Source organism: Metarhizium acridum, assembly GCF_019434415.1.
Source record: "Metarhizium acridum strain ARSEF 324 chromosome Unknown scaffold_13, whole genome shotgun sequence".
NCBI classification, from domain to species: domain Eukaryota; kingdom Fungi; phylum Ascomycota; class Sordariomycetes; order Hypocreales; family Clavicipitaceae; genus Metarhizium; species Metarhizium acridum.
Genome location: NW_027094016.1, coordinates 828167 through 852731, shown reverse-complemented (window position 1 = coordinate 852731; position 24565 = coordinate 828167). Strand labels below are relative to the sequence as shown.

At 34.4% G+C, this 24565-nt stretch overlaps 4 protein-coding genes across 4 annotated transcripts; 2 read left to right on the top strand and 2 right to left on the bottom strand.

Moving 5' to 3' along the window:
• Positions 1-13789: 13789 nt before the first annotated feature.
• J3458_002853 (uncharacterized protein) lies at positions 13790-15070 on the top strand. Its single transcript, XM_066117429.1, has 2 exons — positions 13790-14584; positions 14810-15070. Exons 1-2 carry the CDS (start codon positions 14132-14134, stop codon positions 14810-14812), a joined length of 456 nt encoding a protein of 151 aa, XP_065977214.1. The 5' UTR covers positions 13790-14131; the 3' UTR covers positions 14813-15070.
• Positions 15071-15260: 190 nt separating this feature from the next.
• J3458_002852 (uncharacterized protein) lies at positions 15261-18464 on the bottom strand (the record flags this gene model as incomplete). Its single annotated transcript, XM_007814308.2, has 2 exons — positions 15261-17893; positions 17952-18464. 2 exons carry the CDS (start codon positions 18462-18464, stop codon positions 15665-15667), a joined length of 2742 nt encoding a protein of 913 aa, XP_007812499.2. The 3' UTR covers positions 15261-15664.
• Positions 18465-21697: 3233 nt separating this feature from the next.
• Positions 21698-22096, top strand: J3458_002851 (uncharacterized protein; the record flags this gene model as incomplete). Its single annotated transcript, XM_007814309.2, has 1 exon — positions 21698-22096. One exon carries the CDS (start codon positions 21698-21700, stop codon positions 22094-22096), a length of 399 nt encoding a protein of 132 aa, XP_007812500.2.
• A 309-nt stretch (positions 22097-22405) lies between these two features.
• Positions 22406-24504, bottom strand: MON1_1 (Vacuolar fusion protein mon1). Its single transcript, XM_007814310.2, has one exon. The coding sequence runs from the start codon at positions 24255-24257 to the stop codon at positions 22458-22460; it is 1800 nt and encodes a 599-aa protein (XP_007812501.2). The 5' UTR covers positions 24258-24504; the 3' UTR covers positions 22406-22457.
• Between the last annotated feature and the right edge of the window lie 61 nt (positions 24505-24565).

Here is a 24565-nt window from a genome sequence, read left to right as displayed (position 1 = left end):
AATACTATACTTAAAATATACGCGAAGGGTTAGCTTTTATTATTTTATTATCTTTTTAATTAAGAGATTATTAATATAAAGAATTTATAACTTAAGTATTATATAGATTTTCTTATTAACTTAAAGGTAAGCTTAAGCTTATATAAGAAAGTTTCTTATATTACCCTTATAACTATTATATAGTTTTAGTTTAGGAAATTTTAATATATTATAAGTATTTATAAGGGTTATAAGTGTAATTCTATAAATTACTATAAGTTTCTCTTTTTACTTATTAATCTTTTTATAAAGGTTATTTTATCGTACAAGAAGCTATTAACTTTACTTCTTTATTTTAATAATCTTATTATAAAGGTACTTTATTATCTTCTTAAGATTAATAGTCTTTTCGCTTAAAGTAAATATCTTAGAAGTTATTACTACTTAAAGTTTTAAGGTAACTTATTAAATAGAATTAATTAAAATGTAATAATAGCTTAGGTTTTAAGGTATAATAGGTTTATTTCTTAAAAAGTAAGTTATATTAAATACTATAAAGTAGCTTTTAAGTAATATTATAATAAGGTTATTAAGAGTATAACTCTTAGTAATAAGACTATTACTTAAATTAATTAATAGAGAATTAAATTATTTAACTATAGGAATACTTTCTCCTTAAGTATTCGTTTATCTCTTTATTATAGTCTTAGATTAATTAGCTTAACTATTAATCCCTTTAAACCTTAATTAATTAACTTAAGGTTTAATTAATTTAATTCTCTTTAATTAATATGTTTAAATATTAACCTCTTTAATCGCCTTTTAGGTTACGTGGCTAGTCACGTGCCCTTACCTTCTTCTTATGCTTACGAGTCGTGCTTATCCTAGCCGGTGCGGTCCCGTCCCGTGTCTTATGCAGTGTCGTTCGTAACAGTTAGCTTAAAAAAGCATAAGAAATAAATGTTAATTAAACTAATTAAATAATATAAGTAAAAAGTATAATATTAAAGCTTATTTCCCTTTAAAATAAGCTAAATATTTTAGGTTATATTAGACCTAAGATAAAGAAATTAAGTATTAAATAATTAAGCTTTAATATTAAAATTAACACTTTTATAAGCCTTCTTCTTTTTAAAACCCTTAATAATATTATTTTATTTTAGCTTAATTAGAAACGTTTTTATAATCTATTAAGCTTTCTTAATACCTTTAAATCCCTTTAAGTATAAAAATAAGCTATTATAAAAATCTATTAGAGTAGTATATTAAAGGTAATAATAAATATTCTTAGAAAAAAGATAAGAAATACGCTTAAAAGTATATTTAAAATAATGCTTAATACTTTAAAATAAGAAAGGTTAATAAGAAAATCCTAAAGAAATTAAATTTAAATCTTATACATATAATATTAGCTAAAAGTAAAAACTACTTTTTAATTTAAACCTAATTTTATTAGCTTTCTTTATATAAATAAAAAGACCTTATAATTTAAGTTAAAAATAATTCTAAGAAAGTGTAAACCTAAGAATTACCTATAATATTATATAACTTATTATTTAAAGATAAGTTATAATTACTTTGATAAGCCTTTTAAGTTAATAAGAACTTAAATATAAGTTAAAGTAAAAGGGTAAAGATCTTCGTATAAATATTATAATTATAATTAAAATTACTTATAAGCTATTTCTTTAAGAAGGTAACTTAAATAAACTTTAAGACTTAAATTAAGTTAAATAAATCTTTAATTATAAGGCTACGTAATATTTATCTTTAATTAATAATAGAATTAAAAAGAAATTAAATCTAATACTTACGCGAATATAAAGACCTTTTTAAAAGGTATAATAATTATAATTATTCTTAATTCTCTTAATAAAGTAAATATAACGTAACTTAATCTTAATTAAAGAAGTAAAATTAAAATTAAAATTAATTTTAAGTAAATACTTACTTAAGTATTAGGTTATATAATAATAATACTATTAATTATTACCACGTATATTAGAATCTTTTTATTAAGCTTTAATATAAGCTTAAATCTTTAACGTTATACTATTACTCTTATAAGATAAGTTAAACTTACCTTTTATTATTTAAACTACTTAAGCTTAAGTAATAATATTAATAAGTGTAAAGTTAAGTTAATATAAAGTCTTTTAAGCGAAAACCTATTTTAATTTAATATTAAATACTTTAATAATATCTCTCTTTAAGGCCTTATATTTAATTAAAGTTTTAAAGAGATTATAAGTTAAAGTTTAACCTAATAAAACTATAAGTATAATAATTAATAGCTTTAAGAATAGTATAATATTTATAATAATTATAACGTTCTTTAGAAAATCACGTTAAAATTAAAACCTAAGAGAATAATAATAAATTACTTACTTTATTTAATAGAATTATTTAAAAAGATAATTTAATATTAAATTAAATTCGCTTTATTAAGAAATATATACCTATAAAATAAGTAAAGAATATTAATACGTATTACTATTAAATTAAACGCGCTTTTTTAAGTATAAGAGTATAAAAACGTAACTTATACTTAAATTAATTATAATTTAAAATAAAAGTTTAATGTAAAAGTACGTATTAAGAAAAGTAAAGAAGAGTGTAAAGAAAGCTAAGTTAAGATATTATAAGAAAGCTCTTAATAATATACTATATTATACGAATTAAAATAGCTGTATTTAAATATAATAATTAAAAGAGTAAAATAAAACGTAATTAAAAGTAATAAGAGTTAATATAAAAAACCTAATAATAATATTAATAATAAGATTTAAGTTAAAAATAGGTTAAAATTAATAAATATATACCTATAATTTACGCTAAAGTTTTACTAATTATAATAAAATATATTTTAATTTAACGTACTTAAATAAACTATTATTCATTTAATAATAAAATAATTAATTAATTATAACGTTAATATAACTTTAAGTTAAAAATATAACTTATAATATTAATACTTTATTATATTAAGAGAAAATATAAATAAAGTATTATATTAAGTATATATTTAAAATTTAGGCCTAATAAGTATTATTATAATTTATAAGCTAAGAAATATATATAAATTATAAGCGTAAATATTAGGTAACAATTAAGTATAATAAAAATATAAAATATATAAGAGCTAAAAAAAGAATTTATACTTAAATAATAAGAAATAAAGCTATTAAAAAGAGAAAAAAAAGAGAGATAAAGCTAAAATAAAAAAGAAAAAAATAAGGGATAAAACTAAAAATTTATATTATAATAAACTTATAATTACTCTTACCTTAAATTTATAAGTTAGCCTTTAAGGTAATTATACTTATTAAAATAAAGAAAAGAACCTATAAAGCTCTTTCTTAAAAAATACTAGACTTTAATTAAAAGCTTTATTAAGAATAAAAATAAGTAAGAGTAACACGTATTAATAGAGTAAACGTTACGGTTAAGTAATTAAAAGTAATAATTATAACCTAATAAAATAAAGATATAAGACTTTAAAATAACGCCTTAAAATATAAGAATAAAAATAAAACTATAAGAACTTAAAGAAAATAATATTATTACTCTTTTTTTTACTAGATTTTAATAAGAATAATATACCTTTAAAGCTTACTTATATTAATAATAATTAAGAATAATTATATTAAAAGAGAGAGATAATTATAACGCGTATATAAAGTTACCTATAAAGAGAGATTAAATTAGGTTTACTTATATACTAAAATAGGGTATAAATCCCTATTAATTCTAGTCTAAATCTTATAAGTATTATCACGTAAAAAGCAGGTATAAATTAAAGCTAAAACCCTTAATAAATAAGTATAAAAGAATTAATTTAAATATTAGATAATTTAAATAAGTTTTAGTCTTATATTATTAGGAGACCTAAGAATAGAGTTCTTTTCTAATTCCTTACCTAATCGTCCTATATTCTAGGTTTATCCTAACAATTAGCTAAGTATATATTATTTATTAAAGATAACTATTACGAACGACACTACACAAGACACGGGACGGGACCGCACCAGCTAGGACAGGCATAACCTGTAGGTATAAGAAGAAGGTAAGGGCACGTGACTAGCCACGTGACCTAAGAGGCGATTAAAGAGGTTAATATTTAAACACATTAACTAGGGAAGATTAAACCAACTAAACCTTAAGCTAGTTAATTAAGGTTTAAAGAGATTAATAGTTAAGCTAATTAATTTAAGACTATAATAAAGAGATAAACGAGTACTTAAGGAGAAGGTATTCCTATAGTTAAATAATTTAAATCTCTATTAATTAATTTAAGTAATAGTCTTACTATTAAGAGTTATACTCTTAATGGCCTTATTATAATACTACTTAAAAAGCTACTTTATAGCATTTAACCTAACTTACTTTCTAAGAAATAAACCTACTATACCTTAAAACCTAAGCTACTATTACATTTTAATTAATTCTATTTAGTAAGTTACCTTAAAACTTTAAGTAGTAACGACTTCTAAGATATTTACTTTAAGCGGAAAGACTATTAACCTTAAGGAGATAATAAAGTACCTTTATAATAAGATTATTAAGCTTAAAAAGTAGAATTAATAGCTTCTTAACTAATAGAATAATCTCTACGAGAAACTTAAGGCACGAGAAGAGAAACTTATAATAGTTTAAAATCTTACACCTATATTCTCTATTAATAATAATAATATACTAAAATTCCCTAAGCCTAAATTATACGATAATTATAAGAGTAATATAAGAAACTTTCTTATATAAGCTTAAGCTTACCTACAAGTTAACGAAAAAATTTACACGATACTTAAGTTATAGATTCTTTATATTAATAACCTCTTAACTAGAAAAGTAATAAAAAAGTAGGAGCTAACCCTTTATATATATCTTAAGCATAGCGCTAAAGCTAGAGTAAAAGTTATTTATATCTTCTTTAATTACGAAACCTTTAAAGAATAACTTCTCGTTATATTTAAAAACCTTAATAAGTATAAAGAAGCTATACGATAGCTTACTTAACTTAAGTAGACCGGATTTACAGCTTATTACGCTAGGGAGTTTAAACGCATTATAATAAAACTTAACTAGAATACTAAACCTAAAATAAAAGTCTTTTATTAAGGACTTAAAGAAGAAGTAAAGAATAACATTTATTAAGAAGATTATCTTAAGTTATTTAATAACTTTATTAAAATAGTTATTAAGGTAAATAACCGTTTATACGAGTAACGTTACGAAAAAAGTCATAGAAAATTTAGATTATATACTAGGTTTAATAAACCTAATAGTAGCAAGCTACGCTAAATATTAATAGTATATGAGTATTACGCTAAACCTATAGAACTTAACGCTATAAATAAGGAAAAGAGAAAGACTTATTATAATTATAGTAAAACTAGACACTTTACAAATAAATGTAAAGCTTTAAAGAAGCTATAGAAGCTAATTCTTAAAGGCAAAAAGCTTTATACTATAAACTAAGAAAACTTACTTACACGAAATCTTAGTATAGCAAGTAATAAAGGAAGCCCTACGTTAGTAAATAATATTAGTTTAAATAAAGATTAGGAATTTAAAACCTAACTAATACCTAATAACTTTTAGGAATACTAGATACCCTCACTAAAAAGTGAACCTTTACTAGAATAAATCTAAGAAAAAGAGAATTATTTAACTAAGAAAGACGAACCTAAAATTAAATATAAACTCCTTAATTAAACCTTCTATTATAATAATAATTACTACACGTACCTTAATAGTAAGTAAGGTAACGAATAGTTTCCACGAGAATAAAAGGGAAAAAGAATAACCCTTATAATACAACTAAAATTATAATAAACCGATTTAAAGATATTAAACGAAAAGTTATATTATACTAAGAATAACGCATATATTACCTAAGCTATAACCCTATAATATAAGAAGGAAGGGAACTATATAACTATAAGTAACTCGCTTAGCTTAAGTTTAATTAACACAAATAGTAGATTAAGTGATTACTAAGAAAGCTCTAATAATGCGTTGGAAAATAACCGCTAATAATAGCGCCTAAAATAACACGCTAAAGAACGATATAAGAATAGGATTAATAAATTAGAAAACGATAGCTATTATCGCAATTAAGACTAATTCCTTAACGGAGATTTAACAGGTCTCTATATACTATAAATATTAGCAGTATAGTACACCTTATAATTAATATAACTATAATAGAATAAAGGATTCAGGTAATAATTAATAGTAAAGTATAAGGAAATTTTATCTCGCTAAATCTCGTTAATAAATTATAATTATCTTAAACACCTAAAGATAAGCCCTACTAACTTATAATTATAGAAGGAACTACGGTAAAGTATAGCTAAGGAGTAATTAACATGAAAGTTACGTAGCTTCTAGTTAATATATAAGGCATAAAACACTAAGTTACACTAAATATTATAATAATCTTAAAATATGATATTATATTAAGAATACTCTAGTTACAAGCGAGTAATCTATAAGTTAATTAAAGAACCGGCTAACTTTAATAGAATTTACTAAAATATAGTTATAAAGCTAAGAGCAGCCTATAAAGGGCACCTTATTTAGACTATAATAGGCCTCTAGGAATATATATAATTACTAGAGAGCTAAAAGCTAAGATAACGGAGATTCCTAAGGAATACTTAAAGTATAGTAAGCTATTTAGTAAAGAGCTAAAAATAGGACTATTAGAGCATTCACGCTAGAACTATAAGATTAAACTCTAGCTTAATACTAAACTAACGTTTAATAAGATTTATTCTTAGAACCTTAAGTAAGATAAGGCGCTTAAGGAGTATTTAAAGGATATATTATAAAAGGGATATATAAGACTATTAAAGTTCTTAATAGGATACCTAATCTTATAGGTATTAAAGAAGAATAGGAAACTATAACTATACATTAATTATTAACACTTAAATAAGATTACAATTAAGAATTAATACCCGTTACCGCTTATAACGGAAATTAAAGATAAAGTTAGAAAAGCTAAATAGTTTATTACACTTAACTTAAAAGAAGCCTATAACCTTATACGAATAAAAGAAGGCTACGAGTAAATAATAGCATTTTAAACTAGTAGAGAATACTATAAATATTTAGTAATACCTTTTAGGCTTACTAACGTACTAGTAACCTTTTAAAGAATAATCGATATAATCTTACGAAAATAACTAGGAGTATTTATAGTTATATACCTTAATAATATTCTTATTTATTTAAATACCCTTAAGAAACACAAATAATATATATATAAGGTATTATAAACTCTATAAGATAATAAACTCTTAATTAAAGCCTTAAAATACTAGTTCCACTAGAATACTATACACTTTCTAAGGTACGTGCTTATATACGAAGAAATATAAATAAGCTTAAATAAGATTAAAACTATTAAGAAATAGCCTATATTAAAGAATCTAAAAGAAGTTAAAGGATTTATAGTATTTATAAACTTTTACCGTAAGTTCTTAAGCGAATATAAAGATATTTTATAACCTCTTATAAACCTAATAAAGAAAGAAGTTAGCTTTTAATAGAATAAACTAAAAGCTATAGTATTCTAGAAGATAAAAGATTTAATTACGTTAAAACCTATATTAAAAGCACTTAATTAAGATAAACCTTATAAGCTTAAAACGAACGCCTTAAACTTTATATTAGGCGAATAGCTTAAATAATAAGATAATTAAGAAAGATTACACCTAGTTATATTCTTCTTAAAGAAACTCTACGAACCTAAACTTAATTATAGGATCTATAATAAAGAACTTATAGCTATTATTAAGTGCTTTAAAGAATAAAGATACTATTTTATAGGAGTAAAGCATTAAATTAAAGTCTATATTAACTATAAGAATCTTATATTATTCTTAACTATAAAGGATTTAAATAAACGATAGATTAAATGGTATAAAACCCTTACGAATTATAACTTTAAAATTATATACTATAAAGGATTTAAAAACGGAAGAGTAAACGCGCTTAGTTAAAGAGAGAACTTAAAATTAAATAAATAAGTAAGTAATACACCCTTACTACGCGCTATTAAGGATAAGAACCTTATACTAGGCACCTAAGAAATTAATATAACCTAGTAAGTTAAGCTAAATAAAATATAAATGCATTAGATTATATTATACATTAATAATAACAGTTATTTAAATAATTAAGAAACGAAAACGCATTTATCTAAGAAAGGCAAGACCTTCTTATATAATAAATAGTAGTATATTCCTAGTATACTTTAAGAACAGCTTATTAAGGAAATATATAAGCACCTACTACACGAATATTAAGGTGTAAGGAAAACGATTAATAGGCTAAGAAGATTATATAACTTCCTAGAAAGCAGAAAAATAATATAAGAAGTTATTAAGAAATGCAATACGTATAATAAAGTAAAATTAACGCGACACGCACTATACGAAGAATTATAACTAATATTACCACCTAAAAGAGCATAGTAAACTATTATAATAGACTTTATTATTAAACTACTAAAGTTAAAAGAACCTATAATAGGAGTAGCTTATAATAGCATTCTAATTATTATAAATAAACTTATAAAATACGCCTACTACATTCTATATAAGGAATTAAGTAATACTAAGAACTTAGCGTATATATTCTTTAAAATAGTTATTATATAACATAGATTACTAATAAAGCTTATATTAGATCGCAATAAATTATTTACCTTAAACTTTTAGAAATACCTTATAAAAACTATAAAGATTAAATAAAGCTTATTAACGGTATTCCACCTACAATTAAATAAATAAACAGAAATCTTAAACTAAATACTTAAATAATATTTGCGAAGCTATATTAACTACTAATAGAATAATTAAGTAGAATAGCTACTATTAGTATAATAGGCTTATAATAGCTCTAAGATTAATAATATAAAGATATTACTATTTAGGGTAAATTACGAATTTAACCCTATTATTAAAACATATACAATATAGAATGTAAACGCACTAGTAGCTATAACGTATATAGCAACTATAATAGAAATATAAAAACACTTATAATAGGAATAGATATTTTTATAGAACTAAATAAAATATTACGCGAATAAAAAGAGATTACTAGCGTTAATCCTAAAGAAGGGATATAAAGTATACCTTATTCGTAAAAACATTAAAACTAAGTAACCTAGTAATAAACTTAACTAAAAGAAGATTAAACTATTCCTTATTAAACGAAAAATCTTAAATACTAACTATAAACTATTATTACTAAATAAAATAAGAATCTATCCTATATTTTATATATTACTATTAGAGAAAGCACTAGATAAATCTATAATCGCTATAAATATTATAATAAAAGATACTAATAAATATAAAGTTAAACGAATACTTAAAGCATAAGAAGATATAAAGAATTATTATTATCTCGTTAAATAAAAAGAATATCTAAACTCTAAAAACACCTAGAAACTAGCTAAAAATCTTATAAATTACTTAATATTACTTAAATAATTTCATTTCTAAGAAACGCATTTTAATTAATCTTCTAAGTATTATTTAATAACTTAATATTAAATTTAGTATTTAAGAAATAAACTAAAATAGAATCTAGATTCTTAGAAGGAGTAAAAAGGACCCCTATAGTCTTTTAAAGCTATTTCACTTTCTTACGTTTCACATGTTTTAACTCTTTAACGTTATTAATACCACGCGTAACCACACGTATTATTTTCTTAAACTATAATTTCTTTTATTTTCGTAAACGTAAGACCTTTTAATTCTCGGCTAAGGCACGCTTCTTAGCTTCTTTAAGCTCCCTCTTAAGCTTATAATATTAATTCGTAATGCTATAAAGCTATTAAGGGGTTACCCCTATAATATTATAATTCCCTTACTTATCTATTATATACTTTATATAATAACTTAAATTAGAAATAAAGGCTTTACATTAGGAAAATCCTATATAAGCGTAGTAAGCGTAAGCTTTTATAAAGAATAAAGACGAATTATTAATTATTATAGAAAGAAGGTTATCCTAGTAAAAAGAAGAAGTAAATAAAGCTTTAAACCGCTATTTTAAGATATAATTAGTTAATATAATAGCACATAATAATAGAAGAAAGAAAACGTATAACACTTAAGCCAGCCTATTTTAATAGCCTTAAGGATAAGACTAATAAAGGAGAGGTATAATATTATAAACGACACTATATAAGATATAGGACGGGACCGTACTAGCTAGGATAGGTATAACCCGTAGGCACAAGAAGAAGGTAAGGGCACGTGACTAGCCACGTGACCTAAGAGGCGATTAAAGAGGTTAATGTTTAAATATATTAACCAAGGAAGATTAAATCGACTAAACCTTAAGCTAGTTAATTAAGGTTTAAAGAGATTAATAGTTAAGCTAATTAATCTAGAACTATAATAAAGAGATAAACGAGTACTTAAGGAGAAGGTATTCCTATAATTAAATAGTTTAAATCTCTATTAATTAATTTAAGTAATAGTCTTATTATTAAGAGTTATACTCTTAATAGCCTTATTGTAATACTACTTAAAAAGCTACTTTATAGCATTTAACCTAACTTACTTCCTAAGAAACAGACCTACTATGCCTTAGAACCTAAGCTACCGTTATAATAACCTTATAAATTAAATTATATTATACGTAATTTATATACCTATAATTTAAGATGAATTTATAGACTTTATTTAGCTTTAAAATAGGTATAAAATTCGTATGTAAAAGAATAAAGATTATATTATTTTAAGTATTTCTATGAATCTTTACTATATATAAAGTATTTAAAATTAAGGTATATTATTAAATACTAATAAAGATACTAATAATTAAAAGGTTTTACGTATAATACTTAATTCTCTTTATAATATTAATATTAACTTCTTTTTAATATAAAAAATATAAGAATAATATATAAGGGAGTTATAAAACCTTAATATTAGTAATAATAATTAAGATTATTTACGTTTATTTCTATTAGCTTATCTTACTTTATAATAATAAATTTAAGCTTATTAAGTAAGTAATTAAAAATTAATCTTATAACTTAACTTTATTTCTTATAAAAAAGCTTAATAATTTATACGTATAAAACTAAAAAAAAGGGATTTCTTATACGTTAATTTAAACTAATATAAGCTTCTTTAATAGAACTTTAAGCTTACTATTAACCTAACTCTTTAAGAAAACCTAATATCTTAAGACCTTTAAGCTTAATTATAAGACTTTTAAAATAAAGAGATTAAAAATATTTAATCTTTTTATATAAGTTATTATTTTTATACGTATTATATACGAGAAGTAAGTCTATTATATTTTATATTATTTACTTTCTTTATTAATTTTATATAAGAAGCTTAACTTAAGCTTATAAATTTATTACGTTTAATTAGAATAATTAAAAGAGAGCTTTAAGGGATATTAAAAGATAAGCTTATTATACGTGTAAAAGAGAATTTTATATATAATATATTAATTATAGTATTATTATTAACAATCTCTTTCTTAATTAGCTTTTAATTCTTTAAGACTTAAAAATTTATTTATATAATAACTTAATTATCTTAAATATTTAAATTATATGAATTATTTTATTTAAAAAGATTAAATAATATACGTTCTTTTATATATTTTTAGTTACTTAATTAATAAAAGGTAGCTTACTTTATTTAAGTTCTTTTAAGCTATTAAGGGGTTTAATTATAAAAATATATTTTAAAGCTAAATTATATAAAGTCTTAAATTTAATTATTCTTTAATATTAAATTATATTTATAAAGTTTCTTATATTATTTAAAAAGTAAAAGCTTAATAGAATTTATTTTATATTAATATATACTTAAAATTCTAGTTTCTTATATAAATTAAACTTTATATACGTTTTTAAAATAAAGAAGTTACTTATTATAATCCTAAATAATAATAAAGAGATTACTTAAATAAGTAGCCTAGCTAAATTTTCTTATAGGTTCTTATATAAGAATTAATAAGTTACTTATATAGCTTTTTAAGTTTAAGCTTAAAAGAATTTTAAGAAGTTTATTATATAATTACGCTTTAAATTTAATAATAATATAATTTATAAAGTTATTAATTAAAAAACCTACGTTAATATTTAAGATTTTATACGCGATAAAAAGCTTTTATTATTAGAATTAATTAGAATTAATATAAGCTAAAATTTATTATAATAATAATAATAGAGTGAGTTAAGGTATATATTTTAAATCTCTTTATATATACGTAATAACGCTTTTAGGCATTATTTTTTTTAATTATTTAAACCTATTATACGTACGTAAAAAAGAGAGATAAAAAGAGAAGAAAAATTTAATAAAGAGAGAGTATAAAAAAAGGTATTATTATACCTTAATATATTATAGCTTTAATATTATATAATATAATAGGGCTTATATTAATTATATAAGGTATAATATATACGTATCTTTCTTTTATTAATAACTATAAATATCTCTTATTAGCTATAAATAATTAAATATTAGCTAATATAAGAAAAAAAGAAAAAAGGTTATATACCTAAGGCCTTAAAAGGCTCTATTAGCTACTATTAAATTATATGATTTTTTTCTCTTCTTTTTCCTTTAAAATAATAATAATAATAATAATAGTATTATACGTATAATACTCTCTTTTTTTTATTATTATATAATTAATATTTATAGAATAAAAAAACATGTTTTTATACGTATTTATTAATATTTATTATATTTATAAAGCTAAGAATAAGTAATATAATTAATAATAATAAGGCTATTATTATTATAGCTTTAATATAATAAGAAACTTTATACGTATAAATAACTTAATAAGGCTATTATTATAATAATTAATAATTCTATTAAAGTCTTATATATATTATTTTTAATATACCTTAATTACTTTTAGCTTATATAAGTAAAAATAGTCTTAAATTATATGCTTTTTTATAAGAATAATAGGTTATTCTTAAGCTTTTTAAGTGAAACGTATAATTTCTTAAAAATTATATTAAACTTAAGTAAATTAAGAGTAAAAAACTCTTATATATTAATACCTTTTTAATTTACTTAAAAGGTATTATATATAAAGATTCTTATAATTATTATTATAAGTAAATAGCCTAAAATATAAATAAATTCGCCTCTTTATTTTCTATTTACATATAATTACTAGGCTATTTTAGTAATATATATAATAATTATAAATAGCTTAATTATACGTCTTTTTACTCTAATAAAAACTAAGGTAAATTACTTATAATAAATATACGTATAAAATTAAGTATTAGCTTTTAAGAATAGCTAATTAATTTAATTAAAAGGCTAAGAACTTAAGATAAGTTAATTAAGTTAAATAAGAATAAAATTAAGTAAAATCCTATAATATTATAAGCTTATATATATATATTTTATTTATTATTTACTTAATTATATATATATTACTTATTATATTATATCCCTTATTATTTTATTATATAATTAAAGAGGCTTTAAGTTAAGTAACTTTAAGTAAAGGTATTAAATAGTAATTTTATTTAATTTAAAATAATAGCTAATACCTTCTTATAGTATTTTAGGTTAATAATTAATTTCTTTATATAAAAGAATTAATAAAGCGAAGATTAGCTTTATATATATAGCCTAAACTACCTAAACCGCCTAAACCGCTGAAATCGCTTAAAATGCTAGATGTGGGGTTGTGGCAGCAACTGCGGACCTTAGCTAATGTGCCACCGTACTCACACCTAACGCGGGTGGCTAATTTGTGAGCAGACAAGGGCCATGGTGGAACGCTTCGCTTACGATAATTTGATTGATTCCCCTATCGGTGTTGTTTCCATCACGTCCAATCTTCAACCTCGACCAACTGACAATGTCGTTGCTTGCGCAAGATGCGTCATCCGAGATACGATTGACGGAAGGAGCGAGCCACCCTACAGTCGTGGCTCGAATCCACCATCCAGGCTGATGGAAAGTCACGCGTATACTCCATCCAGTCACGACAGTCTGCAGCCCATCAGATTAGAACCGCGGACGCATAATCAAGTATTTTGCGCTGCATGAAGTTGCTGTGTTGATGTGAGTCGGCGGCAGCTCCTCTGGGGAAACTCAGACCGACACCACAACTCATGAACCGACACCGGCATGGCTGGGCCTCACTCCGCATTTCATGCGACAGACTCTCACCCCAAGCAGATGATATCGCCACGAGCACGAGAACCAACAGCGTCCTAAGCGATATGAGGATAGCATTTCAAGTCGACGACAGAAGTAGACTCGCAACAAATCTGCAAGACCCTACATTTTCAATACCATCCGCTCCCCAAGCGCAAATCACCACGTCACCGCAAGCAACCTCACAAAACACCGACAATATCCTCGTCCCCTCAAATCCAAAACCAACATATGCCTCCCGCCTTCACAACCGCTTCCAGCGGCGAGACTCCACAGCCTCAAGTCACCGGAATCTCCTTCTCGCCATCACCGTCTCCCAAAACCGGCGCATCCCCCCATTCCGGCTCCCCGATATTTCTGATGCCCAACCTCACAACCGCATCCCACCCCCAATCAAGCGGCTCCCCGTGCGTGATCCCAAACCTCCCCGTCAGCTCCCTCACCCTCCCTACATCCTTCATCTTATACATCCTCATCGAAACAACGTACGTCCCCCCACAAACACACCCGCCGGACACAACGGCACCGTAGTCCTATTCCCGCCACATTTCTGCCTAGCAGCATATGCTGTGGCGGCAGTCCGGCCTTGATCAGCTCGCTCTCGAAACTGTACGAATAGCTAATGAGGAAAGTAACGTGGTCGACTGTCTAGTAGTCCTTGACATCTGTGACATGGGACGCGACGAGTTTGGAGTTCTTGTAGACTATGTAGCGTGGGATGTCTGTTCTAAGATCGCACCCTGCCGAGATCATGTCTTTGTCCTCAAGGCTCTTGATGCATGATTTGATGGAGGAGAGGGAGTCTATGGTCGTGGACTCTGCGATCAGAGGGCAAGGGAGTGGGTTTCGTCGACATAGCGCGCGAAAATCATTTCCGTAGCGAGATGGCAGAACAATCACTTTTGTTTGAATGTGTCCCCGCGATATTCCCGATGTTGGACCTGTGTGCTGGCTTTCCCGTGCCGCTAGACGAGCATCTAAACCGGTGAATGACTCTGAGGCTTGGACCTTGAGAATGGCCTTGTTTGCAACTCAAGCTGAACACAGGGAAACTATTTATTCCAAACAAGTATTGTTCCGATGCCACTTTCTAATTCTATTTATAATTCGCAAAACCCAGCTTGTGCTTTGGCCATGTTCAATCATCAACAACCGAGTGGCTGATGCTGCATCATCGCGAACTTCCGCTTCCGCCCCTACCGCACACGAGGTCGGCGCTTCACTAGTCTCCCGGGCACTCGTAAAAGGGATGTATATAAAAGCCGTCTGGAAAGCTAAGGCAGTAATAAAAATTGGGTCTTGGTATCGACCTTGAGGAGCTAGTCATACAACGCCCAGCCAGATGCTTTTGACAATACCCCTACTTCCCAACAAGCCAACAAGCGTTGTCCCATAGACTGAATAATACTGGAAACCTAACCCAAGTACAAGGCTCATTCATTCAAGACCCCCCAAAACGAACTTCTATTAGTAATCAAACGTCATTATTAATCACTCCATCGCGATGATCGATCCAAAGTGCGTCTCACATAAGATCGCAATGCTCGTCTGGCATCTGTGGCCCAGCGCTTGAAACGGTCCGTCACCCAATCGGACCTGATATTGCTATTGGGTCGTTGTTTGCGATTATCAATATTATTGAGATTGGTCTCGGAGCCTTTCAGTGTTATATTGACTGAAATGTGACTATCACTCTGCTCCAACTCCGGAATCTTCTTGCATTTTTTAGGAGGTTTAGCTGTTAAAGACTCAGCAATGCGTAATCGAAACATGGACATCTTTTTGCGCAAGCCATTCTCCTGCACAGGACTCCTGCCCGAACTGCAGCTTGGTCTCTGAACGAGGGTGTCTTTGTTTGAAGAAGATAGAGACCGTTTCTTGTCTGTATTGTCCTCTGGTGAGGGCGGGTAGGGTATACTGAAGGGATCAGATGGCTGGGGTGACCTGTGTCCTGTGTTGCCTTGACTATGTTGAGTCTCGAGCGTAGAATGAACACATCCCTCAGACTGAGAATTACCTCTGGCATTGTCTTCATTTGCAAAGCGCTGCCCTGCTTTCGTTCCGATGTTCGAGTACAAGGCCAAATCCGCCAACGAATTGCACTGCTTTAACCGGTTGGCCCTGGTGCAAGGTTCACCTGTGGCTTGCCGGCCCTGGCCAAGTTGGCTTCGTGAAAGCTTGAGTTTTAGTTTTGGCTTTGCTTGTGCAGTTGATTGTTGTGGCACTCCCTGCATATCTCTTTTGATATCGGCACGAATGACGTTGCCGATGCCAGTAACCGGTGAGTATGATGGCTTGATTCGAACTTTGAATTTTGAGGGACTGCTATGCTTGCCTGATTGTGGTTGTTGTTTCAAGCCAGTTGGTAGTGGCTCGGCTAAGTCAACTTCATCGTCCTCTCGAACCATGTCATGCGACCTGGAACAGTCACATGGGTGTTGCTCATCTAGCTGGTCATCCCATTTCAGTAAAGTGTGCTGATTCTGACTTCTCTCGCCTGGCATTCCTGGGGGCAACGGTGGAAGAGCTTTCATTAGCTGCGGGATACTGTTTTTTACCTTGAGTCCACGAGCAGGAGATATTGGCTCTGGCGATAGGATGTCCAATTCTTGCTCATGCACAGACCCGTCTTTGATATGCCCAGATCTATCATTTAAGTCGGCAGTACTGATTCTCAGAGCTGCTACATTGCGACGATGTCTTTGGTTGCCGATTTTGTGGTTTGAAGACGCAACACTGTCAGCATCACTCTCACCTGGAAGTTTCTGGGCAGAAATGTCGGCCGTTTTGAAGCACGGAGATTTGCCCAGTAAGTCAAATGAAGAGAATATAGACGCAAAATCAGGCAAGGTTGGATCAAGGGCACATCGTGCAACGCGTGATCCCTGTTGAGCATCCAGTGTCTTTGGATGGCAATCAGACTTTGGCTTGGCTTCCACCGCCCTCAAAGATTGGCCTGATTTGGAAAGCCTTGCCATATTGACACTCATGTCGTGCTCATGGCTTGGAAGCGGGCTTTCAGCACTCCTTGACGCTTCAGGGTTTGCAGGAGCAGACTGAGATAACCGTCTAGCAGCGACGAGATTGCTGAGGTCGGTGTCGTCGGCGTCACTGGATCTTGTTGATTCCTCCTCCAGTTTTGGGCCTGGTTTCAGCTCTTCCTCATTCCCTGTACCGTATTCAAGACTTGGGCGGGAATGGGGAGGAAGGGCGTCGACGGCCGCATCTTGGGGATCAGGTCCGTCAGGCTTTGGTTTCACTGCAAACTCACCATAGTTTTGACTCCCGTCATCCTGAATGGGGGGAGATTCCATCGAAATCTGGCTCTTGAGGTCGTGGTGAGATGCAGTCGGTCTGTCGAAGTCCTCGCTGTAATCATAGTAGAACGAACCGGCCACCTGTGGTGGCTGTCTTGAGCCTTTTGCAGTGCTAGGTCTCCGATACATGTCAACAATAGATGTTAGACTAGGAGATCTTCCACAACAATCAACAGGCATTCTCGCTTGTCTCTCAAATCGTCCATATCTGCTTGCGCCAGATTGCGAGGAGCCTGGGGTTCGAGCCCTGTGAGACATGGGCCCTGAGTGGTACGGCCCAGGGGATGCTCTTGAGGGCAACGATGCGGTAGATCGATTGAAGTCCGGCCGAAGAGACAGAGGAGGTGGCCTTCGTGCCCAGTTGTTATATGTTGACTTGTAAGACCCGTGAACAGTTCTCTATAGGCATCATTAGTTTCCATCCCCAAGGTCTCGTGCCAAGGTAGGTCAGTGGTACCTGTGAAACACGATCAAGTTCAATCATTCGACTGTAATCAATGCACCCATTTTCTGCTAACGCAGGAGACGCAGGTCGCACCCCTGGCCTCTTGAGCCGTGTTGGATATGGAAATGGTGAACGTGGCCGTTGCAGTCCACTTCGGCTGGATTGACTCTGCAAAGTCCCCGAAGACTTCTGGGATGGAAGCTGACGAGAGCTATTCGTTGTGATAGAGTAAGATCGGTGACTGATGTCATCAAACATTGGAGAAGCCGGCGTCATGTAAAATGCTTGATTGTCATACCCATAGAGCGAAATGATCTCAGATGTGGTGTCTCTGTAAGAGCGAAAATGTCTGTGGTCATCGGTGTAGTAGAAGTTCTCACCCTTTCTGGGTGTATACTTGGGAGGAGTTGTCCCCTCAAACATGTCTGGCCTTGCCCTGGGATACTGATGATAAGCTGCAGGGGTCACCGATGGATGAATAGAGAAGACGCTAATATCTCCTGTTTCGGTGGTTGTCTTGAGCATGCTTGTGAGCGGCCCCGGGGACGGGGGCAATATCGAATTCAGACTGGCATTCCGTAGTGCACGTCTTTGATGAGGTATTTGTCCCCTTGGAACGCTTGCCGATGGGGGAAAATGGGAACCGCAGGAAGTGTAAGTGCTATGAAGTGAGCCGTTGCTGGCGGTCTTAAAACGAGACTTGGAAACATCCATGGTAATTTCATATAAGGCCGCAGCCTACTAATACATAGAACTGGGCGAAGATATAACGATAGACTGAAATGAATACGGCGATGAGACAAATTTGAACAAAAAGGAGACGGTTGGGCCCACGGCAAAACGTGAGTTAGTTGGCAGTTTCGAAGACCAAATACTGGCTTGCAGCAAGACGTCACAGTTGGATGTTGGTAGACATGGTCGTCCAAAAAGCGTGGTAATGAGAGAATGAAAGACAAATGGAGACGAAGTTGCTACGAGCTGGATGTAGAGGCAGCTCGAATCCTAGCTCGTTAAATCGAGCAGCTGTGACAAGAAATAGGCGAAGCGAGAAGTCGCTACACGCCGTCGAACTCGCGTGATATCATCGAGTCGGCAACAGCGCGGTGGCGGGCGTTGGCGGTGCTAGGTGGCCATGCATTCACGGGACCGATGCCCTTCCTGCTTTGACGAGGTTGCCATACCGACAGCATGATGAAGAGGTAGATGACAGAAATCTCGATCAAGCGTCCAGGACATGGTTTCTCGGGAGATGTGAATTTAGTCTTTTTTCTGCAGAAAATCACGCCTCACTTGCAGGAGCATTCAGGGCGAAGTCTGTACGAAGCGGGCTTGAGGTTGGCCAAGGAAGGAGCTCCGGGCATGAAGTTGAGGAAGGAGGTCTATATGTGCACGCATATCTACCACCTGCTTCATCTGCGGGCGGGGTTGGCAGGAGCGACATCGAACCCTGACAGCTACGTCTCGACAATGTCTGCATCTGCTCGTGAACATTGAACAGTCTAGGCTCAAAATGTTTTATCATCAGTCCACCTCTGGCGGTCGTAAGTGCACCCATTCGCGCGTCCATGGACGGTATGGAAATGTATGTGCTAACATCTCAAGGCGCAGAAAGCTAGACGGCGCGATGAGTCGAGACCTTGATGGTGAAATACCCAGCTACTCCGTACTCCGTACTGAGGTGAATGCTCTGTGCTCGTTGCTGGTTGAGCCGCAATCAAGCGGACCGACATTCGAACGAATCCTAGAGTCGTCGCACCGAGCTCTATTTCTGTGCCCGATCAAATGCGGGGCTTGCCTTGGTGTCTGTCGCGGACGCAATCAATGAATTGCTCACCGGTCTTCTATGCATCGTGGATGACAAAGCGAGCGCCGTAACTGATTCATATTACGAGTTAGGCCCTTGCCGAGGTCATCTGACTCAACACAGGGAGGTGGTCGAGACAACCTGCAATTTTCCATGTCCCCAGCGTGACAGCAAAACCCCCAGTGATCTTGGTTTCTTGCGCAGGGCTGGAGTGCAGCATTCCTTTTGATCCTTGGGCGATTACGGAGTAATATGGCAGCTTCTGCTGTGCCGTATGTACAGTGGGTAGTGTACCCCATTGTCTGCTACCCAGAGTGTAAGGCCTAGATCTCTCACTAGGGCGACCAGCACCCACAACACTCCGCACGTAATACAGAGAGGATGAGTCAAAGGCACACTAACACTAGTACTGACTAATAACAGAACCTACCCGTCATGCCAGGCATCCGCAAGTGAGTGGGCGAAACGAACTCCAACTTACCGAACACTGGTCTGTGCTTCGCCTCTCACAAACCGGACCCAAAGGATATGTCAACGGGCATCTAGGCTTTGGAGCTTCAACACATGGATTTGAGCATCCTGATTAGCTCACACGCTGTTCTGCTCAAAGCAGAAAAAATTACCCAAAACAAACGGATAGAAATTGACATGTCTCATGCTGCTGTCTGTCGTCTTGAGGCAAAAGAAAAGAAAACAAAAAAACATGTTCGCTTAGTTTAATTACACCCGGAGTTTTGCCCTGCGGTTTCCGGCCGCATCAGCTTCAAAGCGACAACTCGCCCTAGCCTAGTCTATAGTAAGTAATATTACCTATCTTATGCCATTAGTCTGTACGGATTACTGTTGAATACTCGGTACAATCATGAAGAAACTAACCTTGGCCCACACGACGGGACGGAGACTGGCGAAACATGTCTCCTACTATTGTTCCGATGCATCCCTGTCCATGGCTAGAGTGATCGTCGGCCAGCCAGTCGGGCGAGTTCATGTACTCGGTGCCCATAATGTGCCTCTCTTTAAAGCTCCTGGATGCCAGCCAGTTCGCTTCATGTCTAGTTTGTGTGCACTTTGTTACTGGGCCTGTCCTTTCCTTTGCGAAGCCCAGAATGTGGCCGGCTTCTGGGGGGATGGGCGTACCTCTCAATAGGCACAGCTAGTTCCTCATTTGTGCATTTTTTTTGTGTCTTATGATTGTCCCCTGTTATGGAGACGGAGTGGAACTCAAGCGCCTCATAGGGAGACCCAATAACTTACAACCGGGCTTGCGTTTGGCTGCTCGGAGGGTTGCAGATCCACCTCGTCCTAGCCGCCCACATGTTGGAAGAAGCTTGGTGCCTTTCCAGTCTTCTAGTCAGGGGAATGTCGTGGGTACTCGGTACAATGGAGGTAAGCATTTCGGCTTGTCCTCATATTGAAGGGACCAGACTGGACACAACAGGGTCCAGATGTCCTGTTGCTTGTCACCCTGTCACCCCATGACCCCTCTCATGGCCCCCGTGGCCCCCATGACCCCCCGTCGCCCCGTCGCCCTGTCACCCTGTCAATCCCTTTGACAATCCGTCACCGAAATTCAATGTTTGGTCACTTCACTTTCGCCTGCTCCATTGAACACCGAGTCGACCAGTGACATGACATGTGCCAGCAAGCCGCTCTTGGTTTGGTGTGCACCTTCTCTATTTCCCCTGCTTCTCAACGGCTTTTCCCCGCTGTTCTTTGACTCAAGCCCTCGATTGTGGTAACCGATAGCCCATTGTAATATTCCAACCGTCTTCCTCCTTTCCTCCATCCATCTCCCCTCTTGTTCAAACCTCTAGCCTTATTCTACACTTCTTTCACTCGGGTAATACGGAGTATCCTGGCCAGTTAGTACGCATTGCGCATTACTTGCAAAGCTCAAATCTTTCTACCCGAAGAAAATCATCTCCACTTCAAGCACCGATTGCGAATAAGACAAATGGCATCCAAACCCGCGCTGCACCTCACCACAACCATGCCGGCAGCCAACCCCGATCTCGAGGCCAAGCGATCCCGAAGCACACTGCGCAGCCCTCGCTTCCGCGAAGATTTTGATGCGCCCTTCTCAGAGGCCCTCCTAAACGCATCAACAATGACACTCGCCACCGAGAGCGACAAGTCGCCGCTCTCTCAGCACCCCAGCGACCTCTCAATCACTAAGCCGGCTCACTCGCCCCGCCCCACGCAATCACGCGAAGATAGCTGGTCATCCGCGAACTCTAGTCGAAGCGCGAGCAGCTTGAGCTCCGGCGTGAACGACAGACTAAAAGAATGGGCTCGGAAGTCGTTCTTGGCGCTTAGGCGCTCGGACGACGGCGAATCCTCGCGGCCATCATGACCTGTTACAAATACACGTATAAAAAAAAAAACACCGAAAAGCAGACGACACCGCGGCCATGCTCTTGTCCCGAAAAAAATTCACGACGTATTATGAGCGCTATACCCACGACTATTCATGTCTTTAGAATTTGTGACCTCCCTTGAGGCAGTTCGCAACTGAAGAGAGAGAAAAAAGGAAGGGAGGACATCTATGAGGGACACAGCCATGTTCCCCTTTTCACTAAAAGGCGTTTGATGGACGATTTACCATGTATATAATCTTAAATACCTATCTACTACGGCGACTCAGCCGCTTATTTAATGATGCACAGTATTTGTTCCATGTCGGGCTAATAAAAAAAGATAAACTGCACTCTTGGCTAGAATACACCTCCGCCAATGATGAATATCCTCTGTTCTTCCCTCTTGGCCCACTGAATAATCTTATTCGCGCCCTGAGTCATGGCCGCGCGAGACAAGTTTGGTCCCCCGACGCAATAAAATTCAAAGACGGGCGTGATCCACGCTAGACAAGTCGCCTCCTGGCTCGAGCAGTGCAAAACCTTGAGATGCGCGTGTTTAGCGTGCACAGAGGCATGTAGCTCGTGGTAAAGCGACAGTAGCCTTCGTCTCTCGACGACACGGGCGAACAAAGGGTGTAGAGATGACATGCAAAACTGCACGTTTGCCCGAGATTTGTACAAGAAGTGGCTGACTTGGCTTCCGGGCGCAACTTGCGACACGGCAGGTCGCCCGGCACGCACTGCCCTGCGAATGGTGGCTAGGCCGCCGCTTTTCGCCAAGGCCTGCGCAACGTCATCGCGCATTTGCTTGAGGCTGTAGAAACTCTCCTTGTCTGCGCTTATGAGGATCATGGCTATCTCTTCGCTGGACGTCTGCGCATTTGTTGGACTGCCTGGCGGTTGGACTTCTGGCGAGTCTTCGAAGAAGCTGACGTACATGTACAAATAGCCCTTGTTGTTGAATGCAGGTAGACAGATGGGGATCCAGTTCTCGCCGCCGGCCCCTTTGATGCCGTCTGATTCGAAGAGCATGTTGAAGATGAGCCGCAGGTCGCTGGGGTGGAGAGAATGCCGCCGCGGCCGGACGACGCTCACGAGCTTCCCGCCAGCGACAATGAGCCCGTAGAGCAGCTTATCGGTTCGCAGCTTCAAAAAGGTATTGTTGATGGCGTGGCGCTCAGACTTGCGCAGCTTCAAACACTCTAATGAGCCTAGGAGGGTCGATGCAGAGCCAAGGGTGAATGAGTCTGCCAAGGAAGATAGTAAGGACTCCGTGCCCTGGAGAGGCTTGCGCAAGTCGGACGATGGTCGGTTGACGAATATATTCTGTAGCGTGGGTAGTGTCAGCGTGGACAGAATCTGCATGTACAACGCCTCGAGCTGGGACCGGAGTTGCGCATCACTCTCGCCGAGCTTGCTTATAGCCACGAGATGAAGAGGGCCTTGGGTTAATACCACGAATCTGGTGCTGCCCGCTGTGAAGCCTTGCAAAGGGTTCTTGGCTCCTTCGTAGAATGATATGATTGTCTGAATTACTCCGATGGACGAGTTGATGAGGTCGAGGTCTCCGTGACGGCTCCAAATAGGTTTTCCGGCAGATGACAGTATCATGTAATGCTTGAGTTTTGACTTCCACATTGAAATTCGCTCCTCATCGTTGACACTCTCGTCCTCTTGGGATGGAATAGGCTGGAATTCATCCTCGAAACCGGCAAGTCCATCCCGAGCCCCTGAACGATGTCGTTGGAATGGCTGGACTGTGGCAGACTGGGCTTGGAGCAAATTCCACGCTGGACTGCGCTTATGGAAGTCGGAAACCATCAAGCTTGCGATGTCTCCAGCTGGTCGCATGGTCGGGGCAAAGCTCATCATGCTTGCAGCGTCATCAGGCCCTTCCCCACCAGATAGGCTGACTTTGTATCCTGGGGAATCATAACCACTGCTCACGGGGGTCGACACTGATCTGTTGCCGGGTGTTGAAAATGTTCCCCGGGATCCGTCTGGAAAGGAAAGCGTCTGGATGTCCACAGATGTCAACGCTGTGGTAGGCTGAGCCTGCAAGCATCTCGATTCCGCAGTGGTAGCTACAGATTTGCGAGGGGGCAACGGGGGAGGCTGTTCCTCCTCTTCGGTGGGAGGTTTAGTCTCTCTGCCCATGATACTGCTGCGGATGGTGGTTGTCGCATCTCAAAATGGAGGTCAGGGGCGGGTTGGGTGATGTCGACGCGGTTTGCATTACAACGGGTAACTAAAGCGCCCGACAAATGTTGGTAAACTGTCAAATGGGCCAGGACATGGTTTTGGGGCTTTGCAAGCCGACGACAGTGAGGATGAGGACGGGGTCGAGGTCGAAGGTGTGGATGAACTCGACATAAATGCACATGTGAGGTCACGTCTGTTTGGAGGGGCAGTGACGTCTTGACTTGACATGTCTTGTAGCAGCAGCTGGCTCGTGGCTCGAGGTG

What these genes read in the sequence shown, in the direction of transcription:
- MON1_1 (XM_007814310.2), bottom strand. Translation starts at nt 24,257, where the DNA reads ATGGGCAGAGAGACTAAACCTCCCACCGAAGAGGAGGAACAGCCTCCC.
- J3458_002853 (XM_066117429.1), top strand. Translation starts at nt 14,132, where the DNA reads ATGAACCGACACCGGCATGGCTGGGCCTCACTCCGCATTTCATGCGAC.